Below are 16213 nucleotides of genomic sequence, written 5' to 3' on the forward strand. Positions count from 1 at the left end.
ACTAGGTATCCCCCTTTCCTAGATGGTAGCAGGGTGAACAGGCTGTGTCTCTGGTGGCTGAGGTTCTTGATGATCTTCTTGGCCTTCCACAGAGATCATCTACAATACATATGTAATGGGTTGAAAAACTTAGACACTAAGTTTTTTTAAACCAAGGATTATTTGTGTAGCTAATCAAGTTCACTTTATTATTCCACATGCTTTAGCAGGAGTTAGTCCATCAGTCCAATAATGTCGCTGTTGCACTGTGGTATTGTGGGGAACAGGAAGTTCCGGGTTGGCGCCCACCATTCTACAGAATAAAGAAAACGCCAGAACTGTGCTGACCGTTTCTCTTTATTATTACAGGTATGTAATAGCACGTTTAAACGGACTAATATCTAAATAACGTTTGGGAAAGGTTTTGTGTAATTTTTGTGTCAAACCGAGTGAGTGAAGAACGTGATAAAAAATATTTTACAAGCACACGGCGTGGTGTCCACCACACATTGTCAATTGTGACGCTTTCATTGTTCGTATATAGCTCAGTGGGTTTCGCCTGGGGTTGTTCAGAACAAAAACGTTATGGAAAGTTGCAGATAGAAATCCCCTGAATAGAACTGACATGATTCCTTTGAATCAGAGGCATGTTTGTTCTATATAATACATTTATATCTGATCGTCGCCAACGTCTCCGTCCTCCTGCTGGACTCAGCCCTGGTACTCGCTTGTCCCTACCTATGTGAAGATAGCTACAATAACGATTAGCCACAATAGTGGAATTTGCGGTTCGACCTCAAAATAAAAGTACCTAATTGAAAGTGAGGCAAACGGATAAAAAATAGTGGAATCATTCCATATTTGGACTAGATAATGCTAACATGATTGGAATGTTACTTAATTTAAACTGAATGACAATAATTGATTAAATTGAAAATAAGGAGAAAAAAACGTTTGAAATCCCACTGTGGATGTTATCGACCACATAATTGCATTGGGGACATTTTTATATGTACTTATGAAGCGGGTTGGATTGTGCACCCATATAACGGTGACACCCACAGAATACAATTACCAAGAGTTAACACAAATTAATATCTTAGCTCTTATTGCAGGACTTTGACTGAAAAATCACCTTCCCAGTCAGTCTATTGCAGGGTTACTCCAGTACTATTTGAGAAGGTCCAGTCACACAAATTTCCTAGGTGGCAAAGGTCCAGATGGATATTGTTATTTGTTGGCGTAGTAACAAACCCCTAACTTGCAACCCCAAAATCTTCACAACCTTCTTGTTGGCAGGTTTAAATGTAATATCACACAATTCTACACATTTTGCGATGGAGCAAGATTTTTGTGGTTGCAGTTTTAACGCTAATTTCCTGCAATTTTACACATTTCCATGTATTATGTGTGTTTATATGATACCAGGGGTCGAAGCCCAACCAAAAAAGTATTATTATATATATATTTTGGACCCGTGGTCCGTATTGACCCGCTCTGGGTCCAGACCGCGGGCCGCCAGTTGAGTATGGAGGGTCTTTTGTTTGTGTTGGACATTCATATTGCACTCTACAGCCTTACCTATGGATTGTTCAGCCTACTCAGTGACACCCACAGAACACAACTATGTAGAGTTTACACAAATATTAGCATCTCCGCTCTATTGCAGGACTCTGAAACCACCGTTGTCCGGGAGTTTAACCCTGTCAGCTAAATTGTCATGATAATCAGTGGTTTAAAGTTTTTCTGTACATTTTTGAAGAGTTGATCATAGCAAAATATTAATACTTCTGCATTTCCCGCTGTGTAAACGCATTGATTCTCATTGCCAATAGGCTCAGGATAACTCCTGATAAAGTTGGGTAGCTGATGGGCCTTTTCAGCGCTTAAATAGACTAAATGATTAGTCACAGGAACCAGGACTAATAAAGCCAATGCAACTGCCTGTTTTACAAACGCTAGGCCTACCACATGGATGGACATTCATAAAATAAAGTTATAGGCCGACACTATAGGATACCACACCTCAGTAAGCACAGACCGACGTGGACGTCTTTTGAATTATTATTTTTTTGACTTGGCTCAAACATTAGACCTGACCAAATCTGAACCAATCACATCATTAGGCAGGGTTTCATTGACCCAGGAGCATTCGACAAAAGTATTGTGTCCAAAAAATCTTTGCGACGGCAGATATAAGAGAAATGTTATAAAGCTCAACAACATTTTTAATCGTTTGATGGTGGATTTTTCTTTTGTCAAATTTTCTTTATTATGACAAGTGACGATAGAAACTCTGTTTAAAGAAAATAATAATAATGATTGCGGAATCATTTTGACAATACGAGGTGCGTCATTACTAACACCTGTTTTTATCAACACAAGATAATTAAATGAAAACACTAGCGGGCAATTGGCTGATCTATTTTCTATTCAAACTTTTTCTAAATGTCAACAAAACAATCACTGGGTAACTTCTTGGAAACATAGCTACTGTTTCACAAGATTGGAACGCAGAGTACAGGAATGAAAATAAAGTTTAGTAGAGTACAACAATAGAGTATAGTACAGTGTAACGTACTGTATTGTACTCTACTCTAATGTACTGCGTTAGGGCTGGGCGATATTTAATAAATATCATACAGCTAGCTGTATCTTGATTTTTTTTTAAGGTATGGGCAATTCACGAGATATATATATATATATATAATATATAGAGAAAATATTTTGCTTTTCTCTAAATAAGCATTGTATAATTAAAGGTTGAATACACTGCATTTCAAACAGTCAGCAATAATGGAATGAATTCAGGGCTTGTGAAGTTATACCGAGGCTAAATATAAGCCTTCCACAACCATAACACCCACTAATAATTTATTATTTGATCAAAATAGTTTAACCTGCTATTTTTTGTTGTTGCAATAATCACTTCTCTCAAGCCCACGTGCTAGTGACTAGCCAGCTAATCTTTATATTTAAAGTTTAGCCAACTTGGATCTATTTGCTAGATAACAATGTTGAACAGTTGAATTGTTATGAACACACCCTTCTTTCTGTCTCCAACTGTTTGAAAAGCTTGTTAGCCTGTCCAACATGTTCAGATGTTGAAATCAAGTGGCCAACCTTATTTCTCAGCATGAGAACAAGTTGCTTATTCCTTACAGTGCATTCTGAAGGTATTCCGACCCCTTCCCTTTTCCACATTTTGTTACTTTACCCTTATACTAAAATTGATTAAATTAAAAGTTTTTCCTCATCAATCTACAAACAATACTCCATAATGACAATGCAAAAACAGGTTTTTAGAATTATTTGCAAATTTACAAAAAATCATCAAAACCGAAATGATTTATTTCCATAAGTATTCGAACCCTTTGCTATGAGACTCAGAATTGAGCTCAGGTGCATCCTGTTTCCATTGATCATCTTTGATGTTTCTACAACTTGATTGTTGTCCACCTGTAGTAAATTCAATTGATAGGACATGATTTGGTAAGGCACACACTTGTCCTATAAGGTGTGTGTGTGTATATATATATATATAAGGTCCCACATTTGACAGTGCATGTCAGAGCAAAAACCAAGCCATGAGGTCGAAGGAATTGTCCGTAGAGCTCTGAGACAGGATTGACTCTTCCAAGAGCTGGCTGCCCGGCCAAACTTGGCAATAGGGGGAGTAGGGCCTTGGTCGGGGAGGTGACCAAGAACCCAAGGGTCACTCTGACAGAACTCCAGACTTCCTCTGTGGAAATGGGAGAACTTTCCAGAAGGACAACCATCTCTGCAGCACGCCACCAGTCAGTCCTTTATTGTAGAGTAGCCCGGTTGGAGTTGCCAAAAGGCACCTAAAGGACACTGACCATGACAAACAAGATTCTCTGGTCTGATGAAACCAAGATTAATCTCTTTGGCCTGAATGCCAAGTGTCACATCTGGAGAAAACCTGGCACCATCCCTACAGTGAATCATGGTGGTGGCAGCGTCATGATGTGTGGATGTTTTTCAGTGGCAGGGACTGAGAGACAAGTCAGGATCGAGGGAAAGATGAATGGAGCAGGGAGATCCTTGATGAAAACCTGCTAAGGACCTCAGACTGGGGTGAAGGTTCACCTTCCAACAGGACAACGACCCTAAGCACACAGCCAAGACAATGCAGGAGTGGCTTTGGGACAAGTCTCTGAATGTCCTTGAGTGGCCCAGCCAGAGCCCGGACTTGATCCAGATTGAACATCTCTGGAGAGACCTGAAAATGGCTGTGCAGCGACGGTCCCCATCCAGAGCTTGAGAGGATCAGCAAAGAAGAATGAGAGAAACTCCCCAAATACAGGTGTACCAAGCTTATAATGTCATACCCAAAAAGACTTGAGGCTGTAATCGCTGCCAAAGGTTCTTCAACAAAGTACTGAGTAAATGTGTCTGAATACCTATGTAAATGTGATATTTCTGTTTGAAATTTTTTATACATTTGCAAACAATTCTAAAAACCTGTTTTTGCTTTGTCATTATGGGGTATTGTCTGTAGATTGATGAGGGGGAAAAACGATTTAATACATTTTAGAATAAGGCTGTAACGTAACAAAATGTGTAAAATGTCAAGAGGTCTGAATATTATCTGAACGCTTAGGAAATATAGTTTAGGAAATCTAGTTTAGAATACGCTTAATTCATTTACGTAGTGTACCCTAATTTATAGTGTGAACTTTGTGTCTAATGTAAAGATACATTTAATGGTTTGTTGTCAATGCTTAGCTATCTGATCTAATATAGTTTGAGAATAAAGAAAGTGTCAGAACTTTCAAGACTAACTTTTGTGTCCGTTTGTCTTTATTACTACTGGCCGACTCAGATTAAGTCTGAGGCCGTTAATATAAACAGTGAGGGCAAACCCAGCCTGCCTCTCTCCTTCCACACTGAGTCCAAACCTACAGTCACTGGGTCCTGATTGTGACAGTGGAGCCCAGTTTGCACTGCAGGATCCAGAGATGGCATCAGTGAAGCTGGAAGACTGCAGTCAAACACTGGAGCTGAATGTCAACATTAAAGATGAAGAAGAGGAGGAGAAGATTGGGAAATCTGTTCCTCATGGTAAGCACAGGTTCTAACTATATCTTCAGAAGTTTGACCTCCATAAGTTATGACCCAGTCTATTGATAGGTTGAATTCTGTAATTCTGACGTCACACATCCCTGAACAACTGGGCTATCTGGAGTGTTCAGAGAGTAGACTAAAGAAGTGAAGTAGACAAACTGCCAGTGTTTTAAAGATCTATGAAATGAGTCTGTGTAGTTACTAACCCTTGTGATAGTGAGTGGAGGATGATATGAAATGAGTCTGTGTAGTTACTAACCCTTGTGATAGTGAGAGGAGGATGCTATGAAATGAGTCTGTGTAGTTACTAACCCTTGTGATAGTGAGTGGAGGATGCTATGAAATGAGTCTGTGTAGTTACTAACTCTTGTGATAGTGAGTGGAGGATGCTATGAAATGAGTCTGTGTAGTTACTAACCCTTGTGATAGTGAGAGGAGGATGCTATGAAATGAGTCTGTGTAGTTACTAACCCTTGTGATAGTGAGTGGAGGATGCTATGAAATGAGTCTGTGTAGTTACTAACTCTTGTGATAGTGAGTGGAGGATGCTATGAAATGAGTCTGTGTAGTTACTAACCCTTGTGATAGTGAGTGGAAGATGATATGAAATGAGTCTGTGTAGTTACTAACCCTTGTGATAGTGAGTGGAGGATGATATGAAATGAGTCTGTAGTTACTAACCCTTGTGATAGTGAGAGGAGGATGATATGAAATGAGTCTGTGTAGTTACTAACCCTTGTGATAGTGAGAGGAGGATGATATGAAATGAGTCTGTGTAGTTACTAACCCTTGTGATAGTGAGAGGAGGATGATATGAAATGAGTCTGTGTAGTTACTAACCGTTGTGATAGTGAGTAGAGGATGATATGAAATGAGTCTGTGTAGTTACTAACTCTTGTGATAGTGAGTGGAGGATGATATGAAGTGAGTCTGTGTAGTTACTAACCCTTGTGATAGTGAGTGGAGGATGATATGAAATGAGTCTGTGTAGTTACTAACTCTTGTGATAGTGAGTGGAGGATGATATTACTCATAATATTCACCCCTTTTTGCCGTCAACTGTTGAACAGCTTTTAGGGCCAACCCCATTTAGTGGACTGGTTGATTGTTTGGTCAATAGGCTGTTAGTCGACCAATATTTGTTTTTTGTCAAGCAGTGGCAAATGTACAGTACCAGTCAAAAGTTTGGACACACCCATTCATTCTTTATTTTTTACTATTTTCTACATTGTAGAATAATACTAAAGACATCAAAACTATGAAATAACACATATGGAATCATGTAGTAACCAAAAAAAGTGTTAAACAAATCTAAATATATTTTAGATTCTTAAAAGTAGCCACCCTTTGCCTTAATGACAGCTTTGCACAACCTCTTGGCATTCTCTCGAACAACTTCATGAGGAATGCTTTTCCAACAGTCTTGAAGGAGTTCCCACATATGCTGAGCACTTGTTGCCTGCTTTTCCTTCACTCTGCGGTCCAACTCATCCCAAACCATCTCAATTGGGTTGAGGTCGGGTGATTGTGGAGGCCAGGTCATCTGATGCAGCACTCCATCTCTCTCCTTCTTGGTCAAATAGCCCTTACACAGTCTGGAGGTGTGTTGAGTCATTGAAAAACAAATGATAGTCCCACTAAGATCAAACCAGATTGAATGGCGTATCGCTGCAGAATGTTGTGGTAGCCATGCTGGTTAAGTGTGCCTTGAATTCAAAATAAATCACTGACAGTGTCACCAGCAGAGCAACCCCACACCATCACTCCTGCTCCTCCATGCTTCACGGTGGGAAGGAGGACCTACTCTGCGCCTCACAAAGACACGGTGGTTGAAACCAAAAATCTCAGTTGATGTTGGGATGTCTGTTACTTGAACTTTGTGAAGCATTTATTTGGGCTGCAATTTTTGAGGCTGGTAACTCTAATTAACTTATCCTCTGCAGCAGAGTCTGGGTCTTCCATTCCTGTGGCGGTCCTCATGAGAGCCAGTTTCGTCATAGCACTTGATGGTTTTTGCGATGCACTTGAAGAAACTTTCAAAGTTCTTGACATCTTCCGGTATTAAGGTAATGATGGACTGTCGTTTCTCTTTGCTTATTTGAGCAGTTATTGTCATAATATGGACTTGGTCTTTTACCAAATCTTCTGTATACTACCCCTACCATGTCACAACACAACTGATTGGCTCCAACACATTAAGAAGATAAGAAATTCCCCAAATTAAAATTGAAATGCATTCCAGGTGACTACCTCATGAAGCTGGTTGAGAGAATGCCAAGAGTGTGCAGCGCTGTCATCAAGGCAAAGGGTGTCTACTTTGAAGAATCTCAAATATAAAATTATCTTTGATTTGTTTAAAACTTTTTTGGTTACTACATGATTCCACGTGTTATTTCATAGTTTTGATGTCTTCACTATTATTCTACAACGTAGAAAATAGTAAAAATAAAGAAAACCCTTGAATGAGTAGGTGTGTCCAAACTTTTGACTGGTACTGTACATATAAATAATGTATGGCACAAGTGACATCTGTCTGATTCACACCTGTCTGATTCACGCCTGTCTGGGTGGACTAGTCCGTTGCCTGCCTGGGTGGACTAGTCCATTGCCTGTCTGGGTGGACTAGTCCGTTGCCTGTCTGGGTGGACTAGTCCGTTGCCTGTCTGGGTGGACTAGTCCATTGCCTGTCTGGGTGGACTAGTCCGTTGCCTGTCTGGGTGGACTAGTCCGTTGCCTGTCTGGGTGGACTAGTCCGTTGCCTGTCTGGGTGGACTAGTCCATTGCCTGTCTGGGTGGACTAGTCCATTGTCTGTCTGGGTGGACTAGTCCATTGTCTGTCTGGGTGGACTAGTCCATTGTCTGTCTGGGTGGACTAGTCCATTGTCTGTCTGAGTGGACTAGTCCGTTGTGGAGGAAATGGCACACCACTATCACCAGTAGTACATTTAGCCTACCGTTAATTCCCATCATTTCTAATCTACAATGTTTGTTTGATTACAGTAATGCATTCAATATATTATTATTACAGTCTTACCATTGTCATTGTAGGAGTGGACACATTGTTTGCAGAGCGTACAACCTAGGCTACACTTGTGAGAAAAGTTTTGGTGTATTTCCTTCCATTTACGAGTTTACAATTTATTATTTGTCTTTTGTTTAGAGTGCTCCTGTCAATGTTGAGTAAGAACACACACCTGATTACGCCTATAGGCTAGCTGGCCTGATTACACATAGAAGTAGACCTATAGGCTAGCTGGCCTGATTACACATAGAAGTAGGTCTATAGGCTACCTGGCCTGATTACACATAGAAGTAGACCTATAGGTTAGCTGGCCTGATTACACATAGAAGTAGACCTATAGGTTAGCTGGCCTGATTACACATAGAAGTAGGTCTATAGGCTAGCTGGCCTGATTACACATAGAAGTAGGCCTATAGGCTATCTGGCCTGATTACACATAGAAGTAGGCCTATAGGCTAGCTGGCCTGATTACACATAGAAGTAGGCCTATAGGCTAGCTGGCCTGATTACACATAGAAGTAGACCTATAGGCTAGCTGGCCTGATTACACATAGAAGTAGGCCTATAGGGTACCTGGCCTGATTACACATAGAAGTAGGCCTATAGGCTAGCTGGCCTGATTACACATAGAAGTAGGCCTATAGGCTAGCTGGCCTGATTACACATAGAAGTAGACCTATAGGCTAGCTGGCCTGATTACACATAGAAGTAGGCCTATAGGCTAGCTGGCCTGATTACACATAGAAGTAGGCCTATAGGCTAGCTGGCCTGATTACACATAGAAGTAGGCCTATAGGCTAGCTGGCCTGATTACACATAGAAGTAGGTCTATAGGCTAGCTGGCCTGATTACACATAGAAGTAGACCTATAGGCTAGCTGGCCTGATTACACATAGAAGTAGGCCTATAGGCTAGCTGGCCTCTGTGCCCATTTGGGGATCTGAAACTATTTCTGATTGTCTTAACTCACCGTCACTGTGGAGTTTCTCAAATAAAAAAATGTTCAGCTCAAACAGCAAGTATACAAAGTCTGTTTCTACATCCATTAAGAATGACAATAGTTCCTCAACGTAGCCTATTTGAAAACTCTTTCCATCTCTCTCCCTTATGATAACCACTCAGCATGAAAGGGGAAAAACTGTAATGCTCTGATCCAGTGGAAACGTCATAAAACAGGCCTACCTAATTACTTCTTATCCTTTGTGCAAAATAGCCTACAGCTGTGTCTGTCTGTCTGGAGCTCGCTGGCACGAGAAACTCTGAGGGCCCAAAATATTTTATACATTGTTGCAAGTTTGCTAGCACAGGCCAGACCAAATGATTAGTTGATACAATGTTTCAAGTTTCTTGCAGACAGGCCATGTGCAACCAATTTGATTTATAGGATATCTATTTTCATCAGGGTATGTATGTTCTACCTGCAGGCTGCAATGTTTTTATTTGTTGGCTTTATGTAAGCTAGTTTTGGCAATGGAAGTTACTTTTAGATTTGTATAATTTTAATTTAGATAGAATTTTGATTAACTACATGACATTGATTTGAGATATGAAGACTTTATTATGAATGAAATGAAACTCTTCCACGAAAATCATAACGCAGCAGCGGGAGGAGGAGACTCGGGAACATATTTTTTTCTTCCGGTTAGGCTTTATTGATCTCTGGATCCCTCTTGAGTAATTTGTGTCTTCATTTTTAATCGCAGCGCTTAAAGCATCAGACAAGCTCAGCCTCCATATAGTTGATTTTATTTCAACACATATATATGGAAAAATACACGTTTTTAAAATTAAAACATTTGGTTGAAAGAAAACAAGACTCTCGGTCGAATAGGAATATTATTTTTGCTGGGACAGCCATAATAGCTTTATTCCCTGTATTGAACAGCCTACTGATATGAAGTCATATGTATATCACACCAACTGACTGGTTCTTCTGATGTTGTTCACACAGGAGACTATGTTGAGATATTCTCTACATCCGGAGAGCAACAGGAGGAAGATCACAGAGCTAAGAGGTCTCACCACTGCCCACATTGTGAGGAGATTTTTCCATTTCTATCAAAACTAGAAATACACCTAAAAATACACACAGGCGATAATCTGTATTCCTGCATTGACTGTGGGAAGAGTTTCACAACATCACAGGCTCTGACAGTTCATCTGCGAGTCCACACTGGAGAAAAACCTTACTCCTGCTCTGACTGTGGGGAGAGTTTCTCTCAACAGAGTAGCTTAAAAACACACCAACGTATACACACAGGAGAGAAGCCTTACTCATGCTCTGACTGTGGGAAGAGTTTCTCCGTATCAAGTAACTTAAAAACACACCTAAAAATACACACCGGGGAGAAGCCTTACTTCTGCTCTGACTGTGGGGCGAGTTTCTCTCAACAGAGCCACTTACAAACCCACCAACATATACATACAGGAGAGAAGCATTACTTCTGCTCTGACTGCGGAAAATGCTTCACAACATCAGCTGAGTTAAGAGTTCATCAGAGAACACACACAGGAGAGAAGCCTTACTGCTGCTCTGACTGTGGGAAGAGTTTCTCTCAACAGGTCCACTTAAAATGTCACCAGCGAATACACACAGGAGAGAAGCCTTACTCCTGCTCTGACTGCGGGAAGAGTTTCACCCGATTGGATATATTAAAATGTCACCAGCGAATACATACAGGAGATAAGCCTTACTCCTGCTCTGTCTGTGGGAAAAGTTTCTCCCAACAGGGCAACTTAAAAATACACCAGCGTATACATAAAGGAGAGAAGCCTTATTCCTGTTCTGACTGTGGAAAATGCTTCACAACATCAACTGAGCTAAAATCTCATCAGAGAACACACACAGGAGAGAAGCCTTACTACTGCTCTGACTGTGGGAAGAGTTTCTCCCGATTGGCTACCTTAAAAACACATCAATGTATACATAAAGAAGAAAAGCCTCATCACTTCTCTCAGACCAGCTAAGATTAAAGTCACTCCATCAATTAATCCTCATCTCATAAAAGTGGTAACAGTGAATTGGATCAAATGAAGAAATTTTAAAACACTTTTGTAATCCTAGTTTTTCTCACTGTGAGAGAACTGTGCAGAGGAAAGGGAGCGTTATAGAATGATGACATTGGAAATCATCTTTCTCCATCTTTTTTTGCTACAAAACATAGAAACGCGCCATTCTCACATGTGTTGATGTTGGGGTGGTGCTGGAGATGATGAATGTGAAGTAGAAACATTTTAAAATGTCCCTCTAAGGCAAAAACAATAGGATGGGGGTTGGTGGGGTGGATGGATGAGTCAGCATATGACATGAAAGTCTAGCAATCCAACGGTTGCGTGTCAATCTCATCACGGACAACTTTAGCATTTTAGCTAATAAGTTTGGGGTCACTTAGAAATGTCCTTGTTTTTGAAAGAAAATCTTTTTTTTCTTTTTCGTATAAAATAACATCAAATTGATCAGAAATGCAGTGTAGACATTGTTAATGTTATAAATTACTATTACTATTGTATTGATTTTTTTTTAAATGGAAAATCTACATAGGTGTACAGAGGCCCATTATCAGCAACCATCACTCCTGTGTTCCAATGGCACGTTGTGTTAGCGAATCCAAGTTTATCATTTAAAAAGGCTAATTGATCAATAGAAAACCCTTTTGCAATTATGTTAGCACAGCTGAAAACGTTTGTTCTGATTAAAGAAGCAATAAAACTGGCCTTTAGACTAGTTGAGTATCAGGAGCATCAGCATTTGTGGGTTCGATTACAGGCTTAAAATGGCCAGAAACAAATAACTTTCTTCTGAAACTCGTCAGTCTATTCTTGTTCTGAGAAATGAAGGCTATTCCATGCGAGAAATTGCCAAGAAATGAAAAATCTTGTACAATGTTGTGTACTACTCCCTTCACAGAACAGAGCAAACTGGCCTAACCAGAATAGAAAGAGGAGTGGGAGGCCCCGGTGCACAACTGAGCAAGATGACAAGTACATTAGTGTCTAGTTTGAGACAAGTCCTCAACTGGTAGCTTCATTAAATAGTACCTGCAAAACACCAGTCTCAACGTCAACAGTGAAGAGGCGACTCCGGGATGCTGGCCTTCTAGGCAGAGTTACAAAGAAAAAGCCAAATCTCAGACTGGCCAATAAAAATAAAAGATTAAGATGGGCACTGTTGACGTTGAGACCGCACTGTATTTCTGATCAATTTGATGTTATTTTAATGGACAAAAAAATTGCTTTTCTTTCAAAAACAAGGACATTTCTTATTGACCCCGAACTTTTGAACGGTAGTGTATGTGGGCACCTGCTCGTCAAACATCTAATTCCAAAATCATGGGCATTAATATGGACTTGGTTCCCCTTTTGCTGCAATAAAGGACTCCTCATCTGGGAAGGCTTTCCGCTAGATGTTGGAACATTGCTGTGGGGAATTCAGCCACGAGCATTAGTGCGGTCGGGCACTGATGTTGGGCAATTACGTCTGGCTCACAGTCAACGTTTCAATTCATCCCAAAGGTGTTCGATGGGGTTAAGGTCAGGGCTCTGTGCAGGCCAGTCAAGTTCTTCTGCACTGATCTCGACAAACCATTTGTGTATGGACGTCCAATTGTGCTCGGGGGCATTGTCACGCTGAAACCGGAAAGGGCCTTCCCCAAACTGTTGCCACAAAGTTGGCAGCACAGAATCATCTATAATGTCATTGTATGCTGTAGCGTTAAGATTTCCCTTCACTGGAACTAAGGGGACTAGTCCGTACCATGAATAACAGCCCCAGACCATTAGTCGTCCTCCACCAAACTTTACAGTTGGCACTATGCATTGGGGCAGGTAGCGTTCTCCTGGCATCCACCAAACCCAGATGAGTCGTCCGTCGGACTGCTAGATGATGAAGCACGATTCATCACTCCAGAGAACATGTTTCCACTGCGTCAGTCCAATGGCAGTGAGCTTTACACCACTCCAGCCAACGCTTGGCATTGTGCATGGTGATCTTATGCATGTGTGCTGCTGCTTGGCCATGGAAACCCATTTTATGAAGCTCCCAATGAACAGTTCTTGTTGACGTTGCTTCCAGCAGCAGTTTGGAACTTGATAGTGAGTGTTGCAAATGAGGACAGACAATTTTTACATGCTTCTTCAGCACTCTGCGGTCCTGTGTTTTGAGCTTGTGTGGCTTACCACTTCACGGCTGAGCCGTTGCTCTTAGACATTTCCACTTCACAATATCAGCACTTACAGTTGAACAGGGCAGCCCAAGCAGGGCAGAAATTTTATGAACTGACGGTGCCACATTGAAAGTCACTAAGCTCTTCAGTAAGGCCATTCTACTGCCAATGTTTGTCTATGGAGAATGCATGGCTGTGTGCTCGATTTGATACTCCTGTCAGCAAAGGGTGTGGTTGAAATAGACAAATCCACTATTTTGAAGGGGTGTCCTCATACTTTTGTATATATATATATATATATATATATATATGTTAGCTTAGCATGCAACTACTTAGCATGTTAATGTTAGCAACAAGAAATTGGAATACGTAAAATATCATACGTATAGCAAATTCATAACATATTGTACGAAATGTAATTCGTAACATACTATACATCCTACAAATCGTATTACAGTTATAGGCCAATGTAACATAACATACCGTAAAATACTAAATTGTCCGCTGTTTTTTTATTTTTTACATACAATACATTTTGCTCTGACACCAAGTTGTCCCTCTGCAGTTATCTGTGGGAATGAGCTAGTCGACACAACATGTATCAGATAGAGATGATGTGATGATCAGTTTTCTGTGGGAATGAGTTAGTAGACACAACATGTATCAGATAGAGATGATGTGATGATCAGTTTTCTGTGGGAATGAGTTAGTAGATACAACATGTATCAGATGGAGATGATGTGATGATCAGTTTTCTGTGGAAATGAGTTAGTAGATACAATATGTATCAGATAGAGATGATGTGATGATCAGTTCTCTGTGGGAATGAGTTAGTAGACACAACATGTATCAGATAGAGATGGTGTGATGATCAGTTCTCTGTGGGAATGAGTTAGTAGACACAACATGTATCAGATAGAGATGGTGTGATGATCAGTTTTCTGTGGGAATGAGTTAGTAGATACAACATGTATCAGATAGAGATTGTGTGATGATCCGTTTTCTGTGGGAATGAGTTAGTAGATACAACATGTATCAGATAGAGATTGTGTGATGATCCGTTTTCTGTGGGAATGAGCTAGTAGACACAACATGTATCAGATAGAGATGGTGTCAGTTCTTTTTTTACTACATAATGACTTTTGTTTAATGATACACAGGCTATGAAACTACTACGTGTTTATTAAATTGTCTTTTAAAACTAGATAGATTCATTATTTTAGTAATTGATCATTAATGCATTTGGATAACTGTAATGAACTTAATTGATCTGCTAATGAAAAATAAACATTGTACATGAATTTGTGCTGGTCAACCTTTGATTTTTGGGTTATCTATACAGAAAAAACAATGTTTTTGTTTAATTAATGGCATTCAAAATAATTTACATGTCTATCTAATCAAAACATGTCACTACACCTTTACACATCACCATGGGGACAATCCAATTTGCTAGCCACCAGTAATTGCTACAATGCACACAAATAGATGTTTTGTATTATAAAGGACTTACATATGTTTCTTATTAAATAACAGTTAAATAAAATGAAGGAGAAAAAAGTATTGTCATTTTAAAGTGTTTTATATGGTACCAATGTCCAAGGACAGCATTACCACCAACAATCAACAATGACCCACTTACTATTAGGGAATGGAACCAGAGAGGAAGATTGTGCTACCTTGCTCTTACTTATCGTAAGAGTAGGGGTGTTAACCCCGGGGTCCTGGCTAAATTCCCAATCTGACCCTCATACCATCATGGCCATCTAATCATCCCCAGCTTCCAGGCTCATTCATCCCCCCTCCTCTCCTGTAACTATTCCCCAGGTTGTTGCTGTAAATGAGGATGTGTTCTCAGTCAACTTCCCTGGTAAAATAAAACATTTAATAACTTAAACATTAATGTGCACTGTTCAAAATATATCTACAGTCAACGCTGTTGCTAGCACTAGCCCCCAAAATAAAGCATATGATCTGGGTTAACTTGGTTGAGTTTACGAAAACAAATATAATACAAGTCTCATCCCAGATGAGGAATAAGAAACATTCAAAGCACATGTAATGTTTTGCTAAATTCTACTTCTTACACGGATTTAGCTAGTTAAAGTGAAGTGTATCTTTAGGAGTAATTAATGTGTACCTGTACATTACCCACCCTGACAACCTGGCCCTCAATTTAAAGCTTGTGGAAGTGACATAACAAATACACTAGTACACCACAGAGTATATTTAATATCTGCACAAGTACAATATAATTACTAGGTGTTACACTGGATTTGACCAGTTATAATGAAGCCTATCTTGAGGGGTACTTACTTGTAATTACAGTGAACCAATAGCCAGTGGTGGTAAAAGTACCCAGTTGTCATACTTGAGTAAAAGTAAAGACACCTTAATAGAAAGTCACCCAGTAAAATGCTCCTTGAGTAAAAGTCTAAAAGGATTTGGTTTTAAATATACTTAAGTTGCAAAAGTCAATGCATTAATCATTTCAGATTCCTTATATTAAGCAAACCAGATGGCACAATTTAAAAAATAGGAGGTAGGGATGACCAGGGTTGTTCTCTTGGTAACTGTGAATTGGACCATTTTCCTGTCCTGCTAAGCATTCGAACTGTAATGAGTACTTTTGGGTGTCATGGAAAATGTATTGAGTAAAAAGTACATGATTTTCTTTAGAACAGGGGTCGAGAAGGTAGATTGCCGCGAAAGAAAAAAAGTGTTATAGACAATATAAAAAACTTCAAGACAGGAGAGAGAAAGGTTGTTTCTTTTCCTTTTGGGAATACATGAATAGTGCTGGACGATTTAGCATAGGACGTTAACAAGCTAGCTAGCATTTGGCAACTGTTGGCTAGCTAGCTAACGGAAGGCTAGCTAGCTAACGGAAGGCTAGCTAGCTAACGGAAGGCTAGCTAGCTAACGGAAGGCTAGCTAACTAACGGAAGAGCCATAACTGTAG

The 16213-nt window shown here is 40.0% G+C and overlaps 1 protein-coding gene across 1 annotated transcript in view; it reads left to right on the top strand.

Annotated features, from left to right (window-relative positions):
• Positions 1–226: 226 nt before the first annotated feature.
• LOC106591809 (zinc finger protein 850) overlaps positions 227–16213 on the top strand; it is a 30118-nt gene continuing 14131 nt past the window's right edge. The window contains exons 1-3 of the mRNA XM_045698621.1: positions 227–348; positions 4826–5064; positions 10041–11053. Of these exons, the coding sequence (XP_045554577.1) occupies positions 4962–5064; positions 10041–11053 (1116 nt within the window). The 5' untranslated portion in view covers positions 227–348; positions 4826–4961. The remainder of the gene's footprint in view (positions 349–4825; positions 5065–10040; positions 11054–16213) is intronic.

The sequence above is a fragment of the Salmo salar genome, chromosome ssa17 (genome assembly GCF_905237065.1).
Source record: "Salmo salar chromosome ssa17, Ssal_v3.1, whole genome shotgun sequence".
Classification (NCBI taxonomy): domain Eukaryota; kingdom Metazoa; phylum Chordata; class Actinopteri; order Salmoniformes; family Salmonidae; genus Salmo; species Salmo salar.